This window comes from Agelaius phoeniceus, chromosome 18 (genome assembly GCF_051311805.1).
Source record: "Agelaius phoeniceus isolate bAgePho1 chromosome 18, bAgePho1.hap1, whole genome shotgun sequence".
NCBI classification, from domain to species: Eukaryota; Metazoa; Chordata; class Aves; order Passeriformes; family Icteridae; genus Agelaius; species Agelaius phoeniceus.
In genome coordinates this window covers 8,515,450-8,537,669 of record NC_135282.1, presented here as the reverse complement: position 1 = coordinate 8,537,669, position 22,220 = coordinate 8,515,450, and the positions used below count along the sequence as shown (strand labels likewise).

Genomic DNA, 22,220 nt, shown 5'->3' with positions numbered 1-22,220 from the left:
CTGCATTGTGCCTGGATACATAGTTCTGTGACACCAAAGACTGGCACAAGTCCATGAGGTTTCAGGAGCTGGACAGTGCTGATGTTGGTCAAACTTGCATGCATTTAGTGTAGGAATTGTATTTCTTCATTGGAATAACTGCATGGGAAGTACCAATTATTTCTGCCAGAAGCTTGACTCCAGATTGAATTCTGTTCTGTATTTGAAGCATTGTGACTTGCTGAGTCAGGGGAGGTTGGTCTGAGTCTGTAGGCAGAAGCATCCTGACATATTGTTTGTGAAGGTTGAAATGTTAACAAATAGGTGAATGAATGTTTGAGGACACAAACTCTAATACAAGACTCCCACCTCAGATAAGTTCATGTATTCATCTCTAGGCTGAATTGAATGAATTACGGAGCACCATCATCAATCTCTTGGATCCTCCTCCAGAGGTGTCAGCGTTGATCAATAAATTGGATTTTGCCATGTCCACCTATCTCCTTTCTGTTTACCGCCTGGAGTATATGAGGTTTGTGTCTATCTATATTTCATTTTTTCACTTATGAAACAGCAAAAAAACCCTAAAAATACCCCAATCAGTAAGTTCCTGAAACAAACAAAATCTGAAATAAACAAAACCTGAAACAAATAAACAAAACCCCAAACATGCCAACTTACAAAACTCTCCTTCCCTAGGGTGCTGCGTTCAACTGACCAAGATCGCTTCCAAGTCATGTTTTGCTATTTTGAAGATAAAGCAATTCAGAAAGACAAATCTGGTAAGATTTACCTGTCTAGGTTTCCTCTCAACTTGAGGTATGAGGCAATTATCTGCAGGCCTGCAAAGCAGAAACAAATCAAGCAGCTATATAACAAAATGAATCATGTTCACCAGATTGCTGCTGCTTTATTCTTGCCAAGAACACTGGTTTTGTTTTGAAACAAGTTCAATATTGGCTGAGTAAACATAAACACTTTTTAACTGTTAAGCCTGGTTTATTAAACAAATGTAATTTTGACAATGAAACCTGTCACTTCTCTCCATTCCTCAGGCATGATGCAGTGTGTGATAGCTGTTGCTGATAAGGTCTTTGAAGCTTTCCTGACAATGATGGCTGATAAAGTAGGTTATCTGGCAACTAAAATTTTGAATTTGTATAAATGTTCTCATTTCAGTTTATGAAAGTGAGTTTGTCTGTTCCTTTAGGAGCTTCATACTTCTCTTTGGCATGTTTTTTAGCCTAAAACTAAGGAGAATGAGGAAGAGCTGGAGAGACATGCTCAGTTCTTGCTGGTGAATTTCAACCACATTCACAAGAGGATCAGGAGAGTTGCAGACAAATACTTATCTGGGCTGGTAGACAAGTGAGTATAGATTTCATGTTTCTCTTTTCACAATGACTGTTTAGTGGTTGCTTAGGCACTCGGTGACACTGGTCAAGTGGATTTCTTGGCTGCTACTTCTGCTGAAACATCTCCTTGAAAAATTACATGCAGTGGTGTTTTTAGCCTGAGCTCAGAAACCCCTGGTTAAAATATGTGTCTGCTTAGTATTGCCATGGGTGGAGCAAAGCAAAGGGCCCATGATAGAAGTGCAGTCTCAGCTCCTGTGCAATGGCTCTCCTCAGCTTTTGGCTCTGGATAAAGCCAGGCTCTTGTGAGGCTCTGTGGCTTCTGTTGAGTATGAGCTTACCTAGGGATGTATAACCTGGCTCTTTGAGCAGCTCCCTTGATGGAATAATGGCCTTCTTCAGCTCTCCATGGTTATTGTGTTTCTGACTTCTGTCTTGCTCTAGATTTCCTCACTTGCTGTGGAGTGGAACTGTGCTGAAGACTATGCTAGATATTCTGCAGACATTGTCTCTGTCTCTTAGTGCAGTAAGTGCTTTTCTTTCCTAGAACTTTTCTTTTTTACTTTGTTCTGCATTTATTTGATACTTAATTGAGTTTGTAATTTGGTTTTCCTTTTACTAAGATTGATAAAATCTTCATTTTAAATTCTGTGAAGCATGAATTATCTTTGCAATCCTATTTCATAAGTAGTAAAACCAGTGCTAAAAAGTTGTTGTCAGATGTGGTTTACAATTGTTGAAATGTCTCATTTGAAATAAAATTTTGGTGGTGTTTTTCTGGTTTGTGGTTTGTTTGGTCTTCTGTGAATGATGGTTTTCAGATTGCATTCTCTCCAGTCTCTGTATGTGTATCCGTATTTCCTGAATCTGTTATATACTAGAATTTTTGAAGATGGAAATGCTTTATAGAATTTTATTTTAATACTAAATGTTGAGGAAAGTGCTTTGGATTTTTGAAATTATATATTCTAAAAATCAAACTGGAATGTAAACAGTTTCTTTTAGAGATGTTCAAATTGAGAGCAAATGTCAGCAAAAAAGGTTTGGTAATCAGGCCTCTTGTTTGCTAAATGTGGTGTTAATGTCAGGTGGTGATGAATTTTCTCTTACTGAGAGTTGATAATTGTTTCTTTTTAGGACATTCACAAGGACCAACCATACTATGACATTCCTGATGCTCCCTACAGAATAACAGTCCCTGACACGCATGAAGCCAGAGAGGTGGGTGGCCCTCCCTGATTTATCAAAGAATGAAATAATCCCTCATTTCATAGCTTGGAGATAAATTAGTGAGCTACCCTGAATGGTCATTTTTTAAAAGTACTTCCCTAGGTAAGATTTTTCTAATAGGGTATGACACAGTATTTATGTTTTTCTAAATTAAAATTATTTTACTTGACTTAAAGTATGACAGTTCTTTTTTAATCAAGGGCACATTCAATTGTTACAGAAAATTCTAACTATGTCATGTTGCTACAACTGTCTTGCTCCCTATGTTACTTATTACACCCTTAAGAACAGTTCCTCTTGTTAAGTGTCCTGTATTTTACTGATTGTGTTGATGCTTTTTATTCTAGAGTATAGTCAAGGACTTTGCTGCACGCTGTGGGATGATTCTGCAAGAGGCAATGAAATGGGCTCCCTCTGTTACAAAATCTCATCTACAGGTAATGGGCCTGCTTCTGTGAAAATTTGATTTTTGCACATCTTGGACACTGCAAATCTACCTGAGGTTTATATTTCCTTTCCTAAAAAAGGAGCCTCAAGGGATTCTATCCTTGTGTGAAAGGACAACTAATTACTTTCCCTTCTTCCATGTAGTCCAAAACACTTTATCTCATAAGGGGTTTTTTTTTGTCAGAAGTGATTCTTTTAAGAGAAGATCACATCCTTCAAGCATTTATCTTGATAACTTTATTCATTTTGAATATAGAAGGAGTCTTACTCTGTATAATTAGGAGGACATTCAGAAAATCTTACTGCCAGGGGAAGAATGCCTGGAAGGGATGAGTAGAGACAGTCTTTTGTCACAGTTGTGTGTAATTAAGTTTCCCATGGTTTGCAGTGATGCAGCACTTGCTTATGAGCTGCCTTGTTTTGAAGATAATGAAGTATTCTGGAGCTTGGTTTGTTTTTTTTTTTTTTTCAGGAGTACCTAAACAAACACCAGAACTGGGTATCAGGGTTGTCCCAGCACACTGGGCTGGCCATGGCTACAGAAAGTGTTTTGCACTTTGCAGGCTACAACAGGCAGAACACCACTCTGGGCGTGAGTATTGTTTGTTCCTTTGTGCAGAGAGACCTTGACAAGTTAGAGGGCTGAGGAGAAACCTCATTGCTGCCTACAACTTCTTCCCAAGGGGCAGCAGGGGGGCAGGCACTGATCTCCTCTCTGGGGACCAGTGACAGGGGGCAATGTCATGAAGCTATGGCAGGGAGGGGTTAAGGCTGGGTATTAGGAAAAGGTTCTTTCATTCAGGGGATGGCTGGGCACAGGCACAGGCCTCCCAGGGGAGTGGTCACAGCACCAAGCCTGATAGAGTTCAAGAGGTGCTTGGACAATGCTCCCAGTGGTGTGGTGTGATTGTTGGGTTTGTCCTGTGCAGGGCCAGCAGTTGGGCTCAATGATCCTTATTGGTCCCTTCCAACTCAGGATATTCTGTGAACCTGTATCTGTGGAAGAAATACACATAGTCCTTACTTGATTTTGATCTGTCCTGGTGCTGTTGTATGTAACAGTCCTGATACTACTATGATTATAAGCATAAGGAAATTTAAAACATATGTGAAGAAATAAAAAGATAAAGAGGCAAATGGTTTGATATGAGCAGTATAAACACCTTGTTATGGTCTGGCCATAGGCAACCCAGCTAACTGAAAGACCAACTTGTGTGAAGAAAGACTACTCCAACTTCATGGCTTCTCTTAATTTGCGCAACCGTTACGCAGGAGAAGTAAGTACAGAGTTCCTTATGAATGTGGGGTGTCCAGAAGCTCTGGCATCACTTCTCAGGGGATGGTGTCCTTCCAAGCCATACTGGAGTATGGGTCTATGTTACATGAAACATAGTCTATAAATCCCTTCAGGATAAAGAGTATAGTTTTCCTAGCTTATTAAACAGATCATTTTAGTGTTAGTCTTGCAGATAAAGCTAAAGATTAGATAAAGCTAAAGATTAGATTGCAGTTAAAGCTAAGGATTTGGTAAAGTAGTAATAAAAGATGCCTCTGTTTGTGGAGTTCCCTAATCAGCATGTGACCAATACTTAACTGGATGCCTAAAAATACTGTTCTTTGTTGAAAACCCCCCTCAATTTTACAGGTTTCTGGAATGATTCAGTTCTCAAATGCCACAGGACGAACATCTGACCTGAATAAACTTATGGTCAAAGACCTGAATGCTGCTCTTGAATCAAGCAATACTGAATCCTACACCCAGGCCATGTTTAAGTTGACTGCACTGCTAATAAGCAGCAAAGGTAATGAAAACCAAATGGAGTTCTGCTTTCTGATGGTGAATGCCAAGAATAATAAACTACAAAAACTATCCATATACCAACCCAGTATGTATCAACTTGCAGCAAAACTGTGTTTTGAATTTTTTCAATTAAGCTTATATTGGGGAAAAGCCTCCTTAAACCAAAAGCTATTTATTATTAGGAACTGATTATTACCTATGGTGCACACCAATTTCATGCTGATGTGGAAAGCAGTTGTTCTGTTGGAGAAATCTGAGTGAATGCTTGTTTTCAGACTGTGATCCCCAGCTCCTTCATCATCTGTGTTGGGGACCCCTGCGAATGTTCAATGAGCATGGCATGGAAACAGCAATTGCTTGCTGGGAGTGGCTGCTGGCTGCCAAGAATGGAATAGAAGTGCCGGTAGGAAGTGATTTAATTACTCATTCTCTGCCCCTGTGAGAGGGAAGAGAGAAGATTTTGGGAGATTCACAGATACTGTGAATCTGTGTCCAGGATGTTTAAATGCACTGTTAATCACTTTAGCCTGCCAGGAAGTTTCTGTTCCTGTATTGTTGGAAGTCTGAGCACCCCCACGAGGTGGACTGTGGGAAGCAGACCTTTCTCAACAACATAAATGTTACAGCAAAAGAAACCTGTTAGAATCCCAGCTGTAGAATTTACTTTGCTGATGAGATGCCTGAACTGTTCATGAATTGACTCTATACTATCACAAACTAAAGAATTGGTGTTTTGAAACAAAGAGAAATCAGTGTCCCTGCTCATTAATCACCCCCTGGTATCTGGTATTGCACCATTACATGAAAATATAGGCTTGCAAATGTCCTAATCCTGTAACAGGCTAAGCTGGCTGTATTTTGTGAGATGGGATCAATGTAATGGTAATAAAGCAACTCAGCATGGTGCAGTGAGAAAGCTGCCTCTGGTAATTGCTTTGCTTAGGGAGCACCAAGTGTTTCACTTGCTGGAGATAATCATCCATCTGAATTTACTTAGTTGAGTTTACTTGCAGGTTTCAGTGGTTGACTTCTTAAGCATCAGTTTCATTTTTTTTCCATTGGGCATTTGGGGAAATGTCTTCGTATCTGGTTGAGGAGAAGAGAGAAGCACCCCTGGTTTGTCAGCCCCCTTACTACAGAGGATGCTGCTTCTGAGAGCAGGATCAGCAAAACTGAATTAGATGCCATCCTTATGTTGTGCTTGGTCAGCCAGAGTGTGTTCAGTGTGCTCAGGGGCCAAACCATGTCCTGCAGGTCATGGGAACCTGGTGTGTGCTTGTCCCTGCTGGGCTCGTGTGGGAGGCAGCAACCTTTAGTGGAGCAGGAGGATGGATGGCTTGGGCTGATCTAACAGTTCAGTGTCCTCAACAAAATGCAGTGCCTGGCTGCTGCTGCCTTTAGTCTCAGCTACTAGCTGAGATTCTGGGGGTGTCTCTCTTCCTTTTGTAATGTAGTATGTGAAAGAAACATTTTTTTTCAAGTGGGATGTATAGACTTGTCCCTGCCTCTCTGTTAGCATTGCAGTCTGCAGTGAATTTTAATTGATGTAGTAGGTTCTTGTGTGTGCTGTGGGGAAAGTTTGTGCTTTTCATGTAAGAAGATGCTCTTGAAACAAGAAGCTCTGTCACCTTCCTTTTTGCAGTTCATGCGGGAAATGGCAGGAGCCTGGCAAATGACAGTGGAGCAGAAAGTTGGGCTGTTCTCTGCAGAGCAGAAAGAAGCAGATCCATTAGCAGCCTCAGAGGAGAGCCAGCCAAGGCCCTGTCCACCAGAGGTGACCCCACATTACATCTGGATAGAGGTGTGTATTTTTTCTGAATGTCCCACCGGTGGCAGTCTGTATTTCCTGTTGCTGTGATTTGGGGAAGGACTGGAGTCATGTGCTCACAGCCAGGAGAGCCACTCTGTTTAGATGAGCATAAACATTGAGGGGGAGAAAGGTGTTTGAAACAGAGAAGTCTAGGGGTGGGCTTTGAAATTCAGAAAGGTCAAAGGAGGCATGGTATGTCTGTTCTTTTTCTCAGTTTTTGGTGCAGAGGTTTGAAATAGCCAAATACTGCAGTTCTGACCAGATCGAGATCTTCTCCAGCCTCCTCCAGCGCTCCCTGTCCCTGAACATCGGGGGGGCCAAAGGCAGCTTGAACCGGCACGTGGCAGCCATTGGGCCCCGATTCAAGTGAGTGCTCCTGGGTTTTCCTTCTGCAATCACAGAAATGAGAAATAAGGTTATAGGGAGATGGAAGAAAACAGCTAAACACTGCATGTTTAACTTGGCTTCAGGTGCTGAGAATTGCTTTAAACGCCTGCAGTGATGCAGTCTAAGCTCTGTTTTCAAAAGCAGAAGTTGATCACTTCAGCTTGAAAGTACTTTTTTTGGTGTTTCAGGAAATTTCATGAGATGATTTCATATAATGAATAGCCCACATCATGGATCTAGTAATGAATCTAGTCTTTGCTTCATCAGTTATTTTCAGCTTTTGTGACTTGAAGGCTTTCACTTTCTGTGGTTCAGCAGTCAGAGCTTTAAAGCAGACTGGTGATAATGTGAACAGGTTGCTAAGAGCTCTGAAACAGACACTTCTCAGGCTGCACTTACAGCTGTAGTTGTGGTTTGCATGGTGGGGTATTGGTCACCATTTTAGGAGAGCCAACATTTCCATTTTCTATTTTGCTTATTAGGTTGCTGACCCTGGGTTTGTCTTTGCTGCATGCTGATGTGGTTCCAAATGCAACTATCCGAAATGTTTTGAGAGAAAAAATTTATTCAACTGCCTTTGATTATTTCAGGTACTCTTTATTTTGAAACAACTCACTGAAAATGTGTTTGTGTTTTTCCTTGACTTTCAGTGATACTTCAAAGCAGCAGCTGTTTTTATCTTCTAGTGATTTTTCTTCCTTTCCTTTTTTATCCACTTTAACAGAAACTTGTCTTGTGCTTAAGTATGGTTCATTAATTATCTCAAAGAGGCTTAGGTATTAGTTTCAGATTTTATGTGTGATTTAAAAAGCAGCAATGTTTCTGTTCTTTTCCCCTTTTTTCTTATTTAAGTTTATTCAATGCTCAGAATCGTATCTAGAGTTATATGGTTTAAAGAATTGCTGTTATAGTATGTGTGGCTGAAATACAGTTTCATTGTTTTCAAAGTACAGACACACTGAATCTGATTATTTCAACATTTGACACAGGCACAAAAGAAAATTTAATTGATAGGAATGTCTGAATGTGCAGAGGTCACTCAATCCTAATAATAACTTTCAAATGTATCTAGGATGCTGACAGACTGCTGCCCTAATTTTCAGCAACAATTGGAAGTTTGTGCTCTTCAGTCAGACATAATCAAGCCATGAGGATAAAATGTAGTGATGTGTGGTCTCATCCTTGTAGACTTCAGTCAGAATAAAAAGTACAGCTTGATTAGGCTGGTGAGGGGTTTTGACTGCTGGGAGTTTTTTCCCCCAATGCATTCAATATTACATTATTTGTGTGATTTTTTCAAGCTGTCCTTCAAAGTTCCCTACACAAGGAGAAAAGAGGCTCCGTGAGGATATCAGCATATTGATCAAGTTTTGGACAGCAATGTTCTCAGACAAGAAGTATCTGACTGCCAGCCAACTTGTGCCACCTGGTGAGTTCCTTTAAGTGCTGTTTTAAAAGTGTCTGGTTTCTTTGGATTCTGCATCAGATCTGTGCTCTGTTCTTAGATAATCAAGACACCAGGAGCAACCTGGATATCAATGTTGGATCTCGGCAACAGGCTACACAAGGATGGATAAATACTTATCCTTTGTCCAGTGGCATGTCAACCATATCTAAAAAATCAGGTATTTTTTTGATTGTAACCAGCTCATTACAGCCAATTTTACAGCATAGTTTATGTTCAGATATTTAAAGTCAATATTTATTTTAAACATCAGGCTCATATTCTGGCAGGCTATTTAGCTACCAGTGCCAGACTCTGAAAATCAAAGGCAGAAAAAGTCTCACTGGTGACAAGGAGGAAAGTTCTGATATCACCTAAGTTTTTTGATAGAATGTTCAGTTCTGTTGTGCAGGAGAAATAAGACTAGAAGAGATCAAGTTGTATTGAAATCCTGTAAGGAAATTTTTTGCTTTATGGAAACATGCCCCTAGTGCTTTTTGGGGCAGAGTGACATTAGAGCGTGGACTGTATTTTTGTACAGTTTTAAAGCTAGTGCTCCTTCTTTTTAGAAGACTGTCGTGTTCCTAAAGGGAATGCACTGCTGGCTACATTAATATCTCTGTATTGTACTCCATATATTCAAAGAACACTTGCACGATGAGTGGTTGCAATGCTGACTTCCTGCTGCCACTCTGATCTAAGTTACAGGTGTCCTGTGGTCATTCAGTTCTTCTGTGTCCGTGTTTCCAGCTGTGGACAGTTTGAAAGTACAGTTTCACCTGCTGAACAAAAGCCACTGAAAACTTTTAAATCCTTTTCTCCAGGAATGTCCAAGAAAACAAACAGGGGGACACAGCTGCACAAGTACTACATGAAGCGCAGGACATTACTGCTCTCATTGCTGGTGAGTCATCAGAAGGATGGGCAAATTGTATGAATTTCTAAGACCCTCTTATTGTTGCAGGATATATAAACTAAAGTATGACATTGAGAGTGTTTTGCTTCTTCCAGAAAACCCTTTATTTTTCCTGTTTTCTTCAGGCTACTGAGATCGAACGCTTGATCACATGGTACAATCCACTGTCTTCCCCTGAGCTAGAGTTGGATCAAACTGGAGAGAGCAGTGTGGCAAACTGGAGGTCTAAATACATCAGTCTTAGTGAGAAGCAGTGGAAGGATAATGTGAATCTGGCTTGGAGCATTTCTCCTTATCTTGCTGTGCAGCTGCCTACCAGGTGAGATATTTCAAAAGAAACAATCGATGCAATTACTGCTGCCTTAGAAGTTGAATGAGTATTTACAGTAAATACTGATAGCACTTGCTGCTGGTTGCAGCCTCTTGCATACTGTCACAACTGTTTGAGACCTTTGAAAAGAACTAGATTACTTAATAGACTCATTTGGCTCAGTCACTAATGAAGTCCACCTGCCTTTCCTACCATCTGCTCTTTGCCAGTGCTTAGACAGTGTTTGATTCAGAAGAAATCAGGTTTGTTTTTTAATAGCATTCAGCCCATTAGCAAGCATAGCATTTAAGCAGTGCTAAAAGTATCTTGGAATGCAGTGTTTTTGCTAGATATTGGTTTGCCCTTTACTATTATAGGAGAATTTGCATAGTTGGCTCTGGAAGGGAAAGGAAATTCTTTCCCCCTTACGACAGTGATAGTTTTTGCCAAGTAGAGTTCTGTACACTGCTTGCTGTAGAATCCCAGACAGAATATTTCAGCCAAGAATCCACTAGTGGAAGTGGGCTGAAATACAACTGGTTTATACAAAAGCACTGGATGAGGACCAGTTATTTCAGAATCCCCTTTCCACAAGCATATTGGGGTATGTTACTTCATAGTTGGACTATGTTTATTGAGCATATAGTTTTCTGCCTTCTGCTGTTCTCATCTTCACATAAATAGAAGAAGCCATCAAAATTTTCTAATAATGTTATTGTGTTCCTGGTTATACTTAGGTTTAAGAACACTGAAGCTATTGGAACAGAAGTGACTCGTCTGGTCCGGTTGGACCCGGGAGCTGTTAGTGATGTTCCTGAGGCAATAAAGGTACCTGTGGATATTTTTACTGTTACAGGGCCCCAGGAGGCCCATTTCACTCAGATATATTGGAAAATACAGTCTTGACTTACTATGGTGTATGTTCTAGTGCTACCCATATCTCTGATAGGAGAGAATAACAGAATAGCTGTGGAAATAGGACACTGAGAGGAGAATCACAGCAGTAAGAGGAGGTAGCCAGTTAGCTAATGGTGCATTTTACTTCTGGTATTCTCACTGTACACAAAATGGCTCAAAACTCATCACTTGCAGCACAACCACCAGTTCTGTTCCTTTGGCAAAATAAGTGAAAAGATCAATGGACCAAGCCATGATGAGTGCTGCTGAAGTTATTTTAAGCATAACCTTTTCTGTGTATCCAGAGGCCAAGGTCTGGAAGTGAGGAAGGCTCATCATGCTGAGCACTTTAGTCCTGTGAGGGACAGTCTTGTCAGAACTGTGTATATCACTTGTAACATAGATGGCAAGAAAATTGAACCTTTTTTGACCCTTTCAAAATGGCTCATCCTTTCTTCTTTCTCCATGTACAAGAACTGGATTGTACTTTTAGTAAATTCATTTGGTGTTTTGGGAGGTGAGGTGATTCCAACAGCTAGGTTTCCATGGAAAAAAATGCATTTGATAAAACAGCTATAGTTTTGTAAAAAAGAATGTTCTATATTTCACTTGCCCTGCTGCAGGGAGCTAGATGACAGCATTACTGTCTGATGTGTAGCACCCACACACCAGGGAGTGCTACAAACCCCTGATGTGTCTGACTTGCTTTTTCAGTACCTGGTTACCTGGCACACCATCGATGCTGATGCACCTGAGCTCAGCCACGTCCTGTGCTGGGCACCCACAGATCCACCAACTGGCCTGTCCTACTTCTCCAGCATGTATCCACCCCATCCTCTGACAGCCCAGTACGGAGTTAAAGTCCTGAGATCTTTCCCTCCGGTAAGAAGAGTCCCTGGAAAGCCTCAACACTCCAGGGGAAGTTATGGCCCTGGTCACTGTGGCCACAAGTTTCATTTTAATGCCATGGAGAGGCATGTGCTAAATAGGCATAGCACACTGCAGAATGTGCACACAGTGGGATAGAAACTTGAAGTTGATTTTCACATGTAAACCTGGCTCATGTATTTGCAGCTTTGTTGTAAATGACACTAAGCTGAATTCTTCAGACTGCCATTCTCAAATAATCTCTTTTGCCTCTTCTTTCAAAGATAAAGTTGTTTCTTCTAAGGGTGCAGAAAGCTGTTTTTTAGCACTTGTCAGACTTCTATTAGGACTATGAAGTACATGATTATTAATTATATTTTTGAAGGCAGTAACTAAACAGAATAATACTTAGATATGAGAGAGTTGCATGCATAGTTTAAAATGAAGAGGCAGTGGGATTTTGTTTATCACCTAACTGAAAGGAGCTTTTCTCTGTATATGTGACTCATCTTCCTTTCTGACTACTAAAACAAAACAGTAAAGCCCTGCCATCCCTTCTCTTTCAGGATGCTATTTTATTCTACATTCCACAGATTGTTCAGGCACTGCGGTATGACAAGGTGAGATTATGAATCAGCTGCACGTGAAGAAAACAGATTTTTAATGCAGCTTTTAGATTTAAAGCAGTAAATAAACCAAAAATTAAGCATAATCTAATGCTGATTATTATTATCCTATCTTTAATACATAGAAGAAAAATTGTCTCTAGGGGCTGGCTGGTTTTGGATACACCTCTTTTATGAACACATAAACTTGACAAAGACTGTGTAGCTTATCTGTCAAGAAAGAGATTTTGTTATGGGAAACCCCAGGTGAGGACTCTGTTTAAATAGAGCTTTTGGAGGTCTGCATGAGACAAAGAGAAATGAAGTTAAATCATTACCCTTAATCATTTTGCTGTAGAGTTAACCAGAGAAGACATCTCGGCATGGCTTGTGCTTATCACATGTATGAAATCAGATCTCAGCCTTATCTTGCAGAAGCCAAAGTAAAGCTTGACAGCCAAGTTCAGAGTTCATTAATGTGAGATCATTCCACCTGCCAGCGAGGCAGTGAACTCTGGTCAGTGCTTTGTTTTCAGGTGAACATATTCCCATCCCACAGTGTAGGTGACTGACTGCAGTTATTCTTTGAGAACTCTGCAGTGCAGAGCACAAACATCAGACACCTGTCTGTTAATATCAGTCAAACACCTCTAGAAACACCTATAGACTACAAAAGTAATTGCAGGTAGAGGAAAGGGAATGTGGCTGCTGGAAGGAGTAGGATTTTCTTGGACACTTCAGTTTCATAAGTGTGTTCTTATTTCCAGAGTTTCAGTGGAACTGTTCCAGCACATGCAGTTCTTACCAAACTGTACAGTCCCTGTGACACTGTGTAGATTGCTGGTATTACAGGAGCATGTGGTGATGCCAGGCAACACCAGTGTCCCTGTTACACTGTGCTTTGTAGACGTAGTAGAAGATGCTCTGAGCTCAAAGAGATTTGAAATCCAAAAAGAACAGATGGAAAATGGCCTAGAGGTGGGGAAAGGCTGATGAGAATAACAGAATAGGTCAGTAACAAAGCTGAAAACAATTTAAGATCAGGTTGCTACCTTTTAAAATACACTGTCATTCATATCTCTTTAGCAAAATGAGAGGGTGCAGAGGTCTTCTTTCCATTCATTTAAACTTTCTGGGTTTGAAGAATCGCTGTTAGAAGCAGTAATATTGAGTCTGAGAGTTGTAGAACTTTGATCCTTACTGGTCTGCCTGTGGTTGCAGATGGGTTACGTTAGGGAATACATCCTGTGGGCAGCTTCCAAATCTCAGCTCCTGGCTCACCAGTTCATCTGGAACATGAAAACCAATATCTACCTGGATGAAGAAGGACATCAAAAAGATCGTGAGTGCTTTAAAATGTAATTTGACTTGACTCCTTTCCTTTTCCTAGTCCAATCTAAATCTTCTTCCTGCTTCTTGCTTGTCAGGAAGAATACTTTTAGCTGGGAAATTCTCTTTTACTTATAGAGGTAGGGCCCATTCTGCATCAGTGCCTGATAGAGTCTGTCAAGAGAGACAGGGTGCTGGTTCCCTCAGTACCTTTTTCTGAATAACATCCAAAGGTGCTGATTTCCATCACCCATATCATTTTACTTTCTGAAATAAGCTTCTGACACAGATGCTTCCTTTTTTTCACATGCAGCTGACATTGGGGAACTTCTGGAGCAGTTAGTGGAGGAGATAACTGGCTCATTGTCTGGCCCAGCCAAGGAGTTCTACCAACGGGAGTTTGATTTCTTCAATAAAATCACCAATGTTTCAGCCATTATCAAGTAAGAATTGTACTTCAGAAATTGTGCTCAGTTTGTGTAAGTTTGAAACAAACCTGAGGCTAGTGTGTAGAGTAATGTATAATATGCAGATAATTAAAAGGTAATTCATCTTTCTAGGCCATTCCCTAAAGGAGATGAAAGAAAAAAAGCTTGTTTGAGTGCTCTGTCTGAGGTGAAAGTGCAGCCTGGTAAGATGTCATTTAGTCATATAAAATTGTGGGCTTTTGCATTCAACATGATTATTTATTTTCTGCAAGCAGATCTTGAAATCCCTATGAGTGGCAGTTTGTAGAGATTTCAGTTTTGGTGCTGGTGGCTGTTCTTGTTTGATTATTTCTTTCTTGAAAAAAATTCAAATATTTTTGTCCATCCAGTAATATCTATATAGTGCATCAAAACTTACCCAAAAGCAAGTTAGATAATGCATATAGTGGATAAAAGTAGAAGTGTGTGTCTGAAAAGAAAGGATAAATAAACTCTTTTGCTTTCTACCACCTTGTTTTAAAATACATGGTGTTTATGAGAGGTTTGTTATTTCAAGAATGAAGCATGTCCAGTTCCTTAATTTCTCCCCTTTCTCCCATCAGGCATTCCCTTGAAATGTCATTATCAGAGGATACTCTCAAATCTTGAATGTACATTTTCCCAGCCTGAATCTTCTCTTTAAAATGGAGTTTAATGGAAGCTTTTCCTGACCTCTAACAGGTCTCACACCTTGTACCATGTGTTGGTGGCTGAGGGCACTGCCCACTGGGGCTGCTGCCACATCTAATTCAGGACTGTTGTAAGAGATGTCCTCTCTGTACCTTTCTGTGGTACAGGTTCTGCAGTATTAGCTCAAAACTGTATTTTATTAGTTTCTGGAAATCCCTCACTAATGCAAAGGATGCCACATCCTTCATGGCTCACAGACTGTAATCTCCAGTTTCTCTCTAACATTAATTCAAAACAATGTATTGAAGTTGTAGACACTGACATCAGTTATTGTCCAACTTGCATTGTCTCACAGTGGATTTGTTCTCAGCTGTCTGCTGTTTTGCAGGCTGTTATTTGCCCAGCAATCCTGAAGCAATTGTTCTGGATATTGATTACAAATCAGGAACTCCTATGCAGAGGTACCATGCTCTTGTTATATTTTTATTTTATATATATATATATATATATATGCTTGTTAATTAATGACATTCAAATATTTTTCTATAAATTTTTGTTTGGCTAATTGCACTCATCATCATCTTTGTTTCTTCTGCAATTTAGTGCAGCAAAAGCACCCTATCTTGCCAAATTCAAAGTGAAACGATGTGGAGTCAGTGAGCTTGAAAAAGAAGGTAACTGCAACTTAATCATTGATATTACTAATTAATAGTCAGCAATGCCTTTAAAACTGCCTGCTTTTAGTGACCTGTACCACTGCAGAAAAAGGATTTCTGTGTTGAACTTTATCTGCCATGATTCAGCTGAGAAATTAAACTGGATCAAAGGAAGAGAGAAGAAAATGCTGAAAACTTTTTTTTTTTAAAGTTCCAAGAAGCAAGAGCACATAGGGCTCTTGAAGAAATTATAACAGTTACTTTAGACTAAAATAGAAATCACTGGCCTTTTCTGGGTTTTTAGACAGTAGCAAAATCCAGATTTTGGCAGGTTTTCTCTCACAAGACATTTTGTGGGAGTTTCCAGCTGACTGGCTCAACGCAATGCAGGCATTTATCAGGTAAATCACAAACAGCAGTTTGAGATGTTCTAATTCCAGTAGACAAAGGAAACTGTCTTATGATAATTACCTTGTAAAGCAGAAATATCTGTGGTGCACTGCAGTGGAGTGCTGTGGGTTTGAGTGCAGAGGGCTTGTCATGACAGAAAGTTGAAATTGAATTCCATGGACTAATTCAAGTGCATGTGTGCTTTTTGCTTGGTTCCCTTGTTGCAGGTCTGCGTTGTCGCTCTGACTCCATCAATGAGAGTGAGGAGGAGGATGAGGACAGTCAGAAGGTTTGCTGGCAGGCTGCAATCTTTAAAGTGGGCGATGACTGCAGACAGGTACAAAGCTCTTGGGCTTTGCACTTAGAGGAGGCAGATTTGTAGGTGATAATGCATAAAAAGGAAATAATTTTAATATAGAAGTATTTTCCTTTGGAACTTTGGTAATCTCTGCTAGTTATGGAGAGGGAGAACTGTGTGGTACCCCTAGAGAAATTCTGGTTTGGAAATAAAGGCCATTCTGTCAAGACAGGTTTACCAAGCCTTAAAAATTTTTTCACAGAATTTATTTTTCAATTGAGCTATTGGTAATATAGCTTTAGTTCCTAAGGTGGGATCTTGTACATTGAAGTTTGATTGATTAAGAGGGAATGCTGGTTATTATCCCTGGAGTTATTAATAGCCCTTTTATCAAAGGGTGATAGGCAGTTCATTCTTAGGTCAGCAGTTAAATCATCAGTGTTGCTTGTTGCCCACTCACACAGCATTTATCAGTTCCCTTTTTGATTTCCCCCTTAGTGCATACACAAGCACACATCTGCCCACCTGCTTAACTTAATGTGCACTTCAGAGTTCTTCAGAGCATGTTTATAATCCAGTTTATGACCTGTAACCCCTGTAATGTTTGTGCAATTTTTTTTTTCTTGTCTGACAGGACATGTTAGCTTTACAAATCATCGATCTCTTCAAGAATATATTTCAGCTGGTAGGCCTGGATCTTTTTGTGTTTCCATACAGAGTGGTGGCCACAGCTCCTGGGGTAAGTGAGCAATTAACTGTTGTGCTGTAGAAAATTCAAAAATACTTTCTTCCAGCATACATAAAAATTCCATTCTACAAGGGAGTACTGCTCACACCACTTATGCCAAATATTTGGAGTACCAGCAATAGAAAGAGTCTTTCCTCTCCTGCTTCCTGCCTTTCTAAAGCTTTTGGCTCTGAAATTTTGCTGCTTGCACTGTTGTTTGATTTCTGGGACTGTGTTGTGCAAAGCAGTGGAAAGTCACAGAGTTTGGCTTAGTTGCATGGAAATCCTAAAAGAGAGGATATACTTTTTTTTAAATTAATAAACTAGAAAATTTTTATTTGGTGATCTATAGGCTTCCCCACATTTCCTAGAGAACCTGTATGACTGCCAAGAGCCATGAACAAAATATATTTGGGAGCATGCTTCACAAACCTGTTTCTCTTCTTGCCCTGCAGTGTGGTGTTATTGAGTGCATTCCTGACTGCACGTCCCGTGACCAGCTGGGCAGGCAGACAGACTTTGGGATGTATGATTATTTTACAAGGCAATATGGAGATGAGTCTACCCTTGCATTCCAGAAGGTAAAATATCAGTGGGCAAGCACAGCAAAATATCAACTGAGAAACATTCTACCTTTAAGGAATAATAACAAATAATTGCATAATGATTAGCACACTAGAATGCTGTATCTAATTCCTGATGCTTATAATTCATTTTTAGCTATTAGTGAGTTAGCTCAGGAAGTAATTGCAGCTATAGATGTATGGAGAATGTCATTGGATATTGCTTCAAACTAATCATGAATGGAAGAAAAAAAGCTTTGTTTGTCTGTCTCATCTCCTGATGGGGAGTTATTAAATTCTGTCAGTTGTTCTGATTTGTTTTAACTTGTTGTTTGTACAGGCCCGCTATAATTTCATCCGCAGCATGGCTGCCTATAGTCTGCTCCTGTTCCTGCTCCAGATTAAAGACAGGCACAATGGCAACATCATGCTGGACAAACAGGGACACATCATTCATATTGGTCAGTCATATGCACCTCTGAATGTCAGTTATTACCTTTGCTTTCTGCTCTTAAGTACTGCTGATAACAGACAATAAGCCATTTCCCCTTTGAGATCCATCTGTATACTGGTTTCACTGTTTGTAAACATTCATGGAAGGTTTTCATGCCTTCGTGCCAAGTGTTTTGTGTTTGTGTTGGCTGATTCTGTGTCAATTTAGCTCTGTAAAGTTTTGTCAGGTTCAGGAGAGTGTATACACACATATGTATGGATGACACGTGTTAATGTACTCATGCATGGATACTTGTGTGTATGTGTTTAATGATAGAAATGTGTCTTTGGATTCCTTTCATCACTGAAAGAGTATGAATTAAACTTGACAAGTAGATTTATATAGTTGTGTGAGGTTGTAACCTCTGCTTTAGCTTTGCTTTTCTGGAACTGCACAAATATTTCAGCAGTTTATTTGATATCACCATTCTTACATCTATTCTCATATCATGGTGATGATGCTTTTGTTGGTATTCTTACACTTCACCAAAGCTTTTTTCTAGTTGCAGTTAAAATGTTTACATTAATACACGCAATCCACATCTCTTGCTTCTGTCAGCTTTAAGAGCACACAATTAACCAACAAAGTTTATGAGGCAGTTTATCTTTTGTGCACAGATTTTGGATTCATGTTTGAAAGTTCACCTGGTGGAAACCTGGGCTGGGAGCCTGACATTAAACTGACTGATGAGATGGTGATGATAATGGGAGGGAAAATGGAGGCAACACCATTCAAATGGTTTATGGAGATGTGTGTCAGAGGCTATCTGGCAGTCAGGTAAGGTGTTCTTAGCTGCTCAGAGTGGAAGTTCTTGCATGCCCAAAGCCAGATGAGAAAAAAATTATAACAAATGTTGATTTGTAGGGAATCTGTGCCCGGTAGTCTTGCAAACTTTGAAACAATGTAATAATCCTGCTATTTTACATCTTATCTTTGTTGTATTTTTCTGTCCTTATGTTATATTTTAAAATTTTATATAGTCAATATATAAATGGGATGTTTCACACATTTCCTTACACAATTTAGTGCACTGTTAATACAATTAGAAACTACTGTCTTGGAATCAAGATCATTTTGGTTCCTTGAGGGGAAACAGTCTGGACAAAGTTCTTGTGACAAAGCAAATGTGTCACTCAAGTAGCAGAATAATAGCCTGGTAGATAATAAATGTTCTGAGCAAGAGGACAGGAAAGAGAAAGGAAACTGGGCTGATGTAGCAAAGAATTACCCAGAGTAATTAAGATTAAAAGATAGTATGTTTCTGTGTGGTGTTGCTGGTTTCAGCCTTTTGAACTGTTTTGGTGCACTGCTTCACCTTTCTGATGCCAAAGAAATGTTGTTTGCTAAAGCATTACTTTGCATAATCCTTCTTGAGACTTCATCTTGCAGCATTCTGACAGTCCAGCATAAAGGAGTGACATTTAATTAAAGTGACAGATTGCAAGCAATGGTGTAGCTTCACCAGCAAATATAAGAGCATTATCTGTGTTGATTTAATTACAGAAAAAGGTGGGATCCAGCTCATTGAACTCCTCAGCTTGTCTGCTTTACCTGCAAAGGCTGCAGGAGTCTGAATGCTCTGGTTTTGTCCTCTTTTTCTCTAGGCCTTACATGGATGCTGTGGTCTCACTGGTTACCCTGATGTTGGATACGGGGCTGCCCTGTTTCCGAGGGCAGACAATCAAGCTGTTGAAGTAAGTCAGCAATATGTGTGAACTGGAAAATGATTTTTATTAAAATGTTATGTCATTTGTACCAAGTGGTTTCACAAGAAGTAGCTACTTGCAGGAAGTGAAATCACACCTGGCTGAGCTTGTGCAAAGACACATTTGTACCATGTTCAAAGGAAACCTCACTAATTTTCTCTTATTTGTGATTTTCTGTATATAGACATAGGTTCAGCCCCAACATGACTGAAAGGGAGGCTGCAACTTTCATCATCAAGATCATCCAGAATTGTTTCCTCAGCAACAGGTTTGGCTTCTATGCATGTTTTCTCCCTATGGCTAAAGGAAGGCCATCAGGCTTTGAGCAGAGCTGAAAAGTAGAGTTTTATCAGTCAGATGCCAAAATTTTTTGAGTCATTGATAGTGCAGGATAGCAGTTTTGTTTCTGAATGTGCTGCATTTCCTCTGTTTTGTGCTGGGAAGGAAGACCTAAGTCCAGGGTGGTCAAATAGCATGGCTGGTTAGACTAAAGAATAAATGTAATAATTAAACATCTTAAATGCATGTTTTATTATGCTAGATAATACAGACTTTGTGGGATATATTGGAAAGTCTAATACAAACTCTTGTGTCGTTCCATATGGGGTCAGATTGAGACCAGTGCCACTCACTGGCTCAGATACAGCCCCATTAGAATGGAGGTTCCAGTGCTCCCTAGTGCACCTGCTCAGAATCTCAGATTAATATTGGGGGGTGAAGGCAGTGACACTGGTGTGTGTGAATGGCCAGAACCAGCTTAGTTCTGACAAGCCTGAGCTTTTCTACCTGTGGCATGGTTAATCTGTGACCTGAATAAGCTCTACCCATGGATAATTGAGTTATCTGTAACAAGCTGAGATCTGTTTGCTCAGTCACTCATCAGAGATGCTGCTGTTAATGCTCTTATTTCCCTGCACTTTTATTTTCATTAATTAGCATTCTCCTTAATTAAGATGACTTTTATTTCCATATAATCCTGTCTCCATGCAGCCCTGATGATCTTGATTGATTCATTATGCATTTCCTTCTCCTAAAACAAGCTGCAAATGCCATGTAATGTGCTTGTGGCTTATCCAAACACAGGATCCAAGCTGCTGATGCTGTTGCCACACTGGGAAGTGTGGAAATACATTTTAAAACTAGTTTAAACAAGAGCAGGATGTTTTGTGCTGTCCATAACAGTAACTGGGCCTTCACAATGCCTTCAAAGAATGGAGAGCTAGTTTTGATTAGCAGCTGATTTCCTTCACCCGTGTTTTGTCTCTGTGAGATCCTGATGAATGTTTCTTGACAATGGGTGTAGTGTTTTTTTAAACTTTTCCTTACCTCTGGTTTGCTTTCCTTCTCTAGGAGTAGAACATATGACATGATCCAGTACTACCAGAATGACATCCCCTACTAGACACTAGAGATCCACTGCCCAAGTGAAACGTGCAACCCCGTGCCCTCACTCTAAACTCGTGACAAACAGGACATGCTCTGTCACGCCTGGCTATCTACCCTCTGTGTATGTGTGTGTACATGTTGGGTACATCCTGACCATTGCAACAATCAGTTCTGATTCATTCCTTTCTCTATACCAGGTTATATATATTACTGTTATTCCCTGGATTTTTGGAGTTGGGTTGCAATCACAATAAAAATTGTATTACAGTTGTGAATGTGTGAAAGTGGTAAAGCTTGAGGAGTTCAATAATTTTTCAAGCAATGCAAGGATTTTATAATGTCTTTAAAAAGTAAATTAAACCCTTTCCTGCACAATCGCACAAAATGCCATGGAAGGGAAGGGTATGGATTTCTTTTTGGAAACAGAAATGTTAACTTGTTCCAGTTTTACTGTAGAAAGAGCTTGATAATCATCCAGGGTGGTGATGTCTGTGTAGCTGTGTTCATATTTTGCACTGTACATGGTCCCTGCTACATGGTCAGTATTTCATATGTACATGAAGAATGTATTTTTTCCTTTTGTGTGTTTTAAAAAGAGACTCTACTGAAGATATATTTAATCTATAAAATATAATAAAATACCTTAGACTTCGTGTCTGTTGCAAATGTTTTACCTTAGTGTGTATTATATTACGCCATTTCTTTCTAATAGAGAAATCTAATTTATTCTTCAGCTCTTTGTCCATCTCAAGTGACATTTTTCATTCGTAAAATAAATGTTTGGTGCAAGAGCTGGAATGTAGGACCAAGGTAAAGCTCCCCAGTGTTGCTGACTAAGGGCCTCTATCCTGGGCTGGGACATAGGTCTTTTGGGTTTTTTTTCCCTACCTACATGTTTGTCCTTCTACATGGGCTCTTTAACACAGGGGCTGTCCCCTCTTTAGGGGATTTTTTCCCTCTCTTTAGGGGATTTTTCCCTTTTGGGTGCTTTTCCCGAGTGTCCGGATCGTGCCCTCAAGGGAAGGAAGGGGGTGCCCGGCCTGGGCAGGGCCCTGGGGCGCCCCCTGGCGGCCGCTGCGCGAGCGCGAACACCAGCGCGTGGGGCGCGGGGGGCACGGGACAGCCAGCTCTGAGGGGGACACAGCCCTGAGGGACAGCCAGCTCTGAGGGACAGCCAGCTCTGAGGGGGACACAGCCCTGAGGGACAGCCAGCTCTGAGGGACAGCCAGACCTGAGGGACAGCCAGACCTGAGGGACACAGCCCTGAGGGACACAGCCCTGAGGGACACAGCCCTGAGGGACACAGCCCTGAGGGACAGCCAGACTTGAGGGGGACACAGCCCTGAGGGACAGCCAGCTCTGAGGGACAGCCAGCTCTGAGGGACACAGCTCTGAGGGAGACACAGCCCTGAGGGGGACACAGCCCTGAGGGACAGCCAGCTCTGACGGACACAGCTCTGAGGGACACAGCTCTGAGGGACAGCCAGCTCTGAGGGGGACACAGCCCTGAGGGACACAGCCCTGAGG

The 22,220-nt window shown here is 40.6% G+C and overlaps 1 protein-coding gene across 2 annotated transcripts in view; it reads left to right on the top strand.

Annotated features, from left to right (window-relative positions):
* The window catches only part of PI4KA (phosphatidylinositol 4-kinase alpha), a 54,573-nt gene extending 33,214 nt beyond the window's left edge, over nucleotides 1–21,359 (top strand). For both annotated transcript variants that reach the window (XM_054646094.2, XM_054646092.2), the window contains exons 22-55: nucleotides 378–511; nucleotides 679–761; nucleotides 1,035–1,105; nucleotides 1,223–1,347; nucleotides 1,779–1,860; nucleotides 2,472–2,555; nucleotides 2,912–3,001; nucleotides 3,484–3,603; nucleotides 4,196–4,288; nucleotides 4,657–4,813; nucleotides 5,088–5,215; nucleotides 6,455–6,613; nucleotides 6,837–6,988; nucleotides 7,492–7,599; nucleotides 8,311–8,438; nucleotides 8,515–8,634; nucleotides 9,278–9,357; nucleotides 9,495–9,688; nucleotides 10,417–10,507; nucleotides 11,291–11,458; nucleotides 12,010–12,063; nucleotides 13,270–13,390; nucleotides 13,691–13,820; nucleotides 13,938–14,008; nucleotides 14,863–14,935; nucleotides 15,078–15,148; nucleotides 15,748–15,857; nucleotides 16,453–16,557; nucleotides 17,001–17,126; nucleotides 17,449–17,569; nucleotides 18,219–18,378; nucleotides 19,206–19,295; nucleotides 19,492–19,575; nucleotides 20,658–21,359. In XM_054646094.2, the coding sequence (XP_054502069.2) occupies nucleotides 378–511; nucleotides 679–761; nucleotides 1,035–1,105; nucleotides 1,223–1,347; nucleotides 1,779–1,860; nucleotides 2,472–2,555; nucleotides 2,912–3,001; nucleotides 3,484–3,603; nucleotides 4,196–4,288; nucleotides 4,657–4,813; nucleotides 5,088–5,215; nucleotides 6,455–6,613; nucleotides 6,837–6,988; nucleotides 7,492–7,599; nucleotides 8,311–8,438; nucleotides 8,515–8,634; nucleotides 9,278–9,357; nucleotides 9,495–9,688; nucleotides 10,417–10,507; nucleotides 11,291–11,458; nucleotides 12,010–12,063; nucleotides 13,270–13,390; nucleotides 13,691–13,820; nucleotides 13,938–14,008; nucleotides 14,863–14,935; nucleotides 15,078–15,148; nucleotides 15,748–15,857; nucleotides 16,453–16,557; nucleotides 17,001–17,126; nucleotides 17,449–17,569; nucleotides 18,219–18,378; nucleotides 19,206–19,295; nucleotides 19,492–19,575; nucleotides 20,658–20,709 (3,735 nt within the window). In that variant the 3' untranslated portion in view covers nucleotides 20,710–21,359. The remainder of the gene's footprint in view (nucleotides 1–377; nucleotides 512–678; nucleotides 762–1,034; nucleotides 1,106–1,222; nucleotides 1,348–1,778; nucleotides 1,861–2,471; nucleotides 2,556–2,911; nucleotides 3,002–3,483; nucleotides 3,604–4,195; nucleotides 4,289–4,656; nucleotides 4,814–5,087; nucleotides 5,216–6,454; nucleotides 6,614–6,836; nucleotides 6,989–7,491; nucleotides 7,600–8,310; nucleotides 8,439–8,514; nucleotides 8,635–9,277; nucleotides 9,358–9,494; nucleotides 9,689–10,416; nucleotides 10,508–11,290; nucleotides 11,459–12,009; nucleotides 12,064–13,269; nucleotides 13,391–13,690; nucleotides 13,821–13,937; nucleotides 14,009–14,862; nucleotides 14,936–15,077; nucleotides 15,149–15,747; nucleotides 15,858–16,452; nucleotides 16,558–17,000; nucleotides 17,127–17,448; nucleotides 17,570–18,218; nucleotides 18,379–19,205; nucleotides 19,296–19,491; nucleotides 19,576–20,657) is intronic.
* Nucleotides 21,360–22,220: the final 861 nt, after the last annotated feature.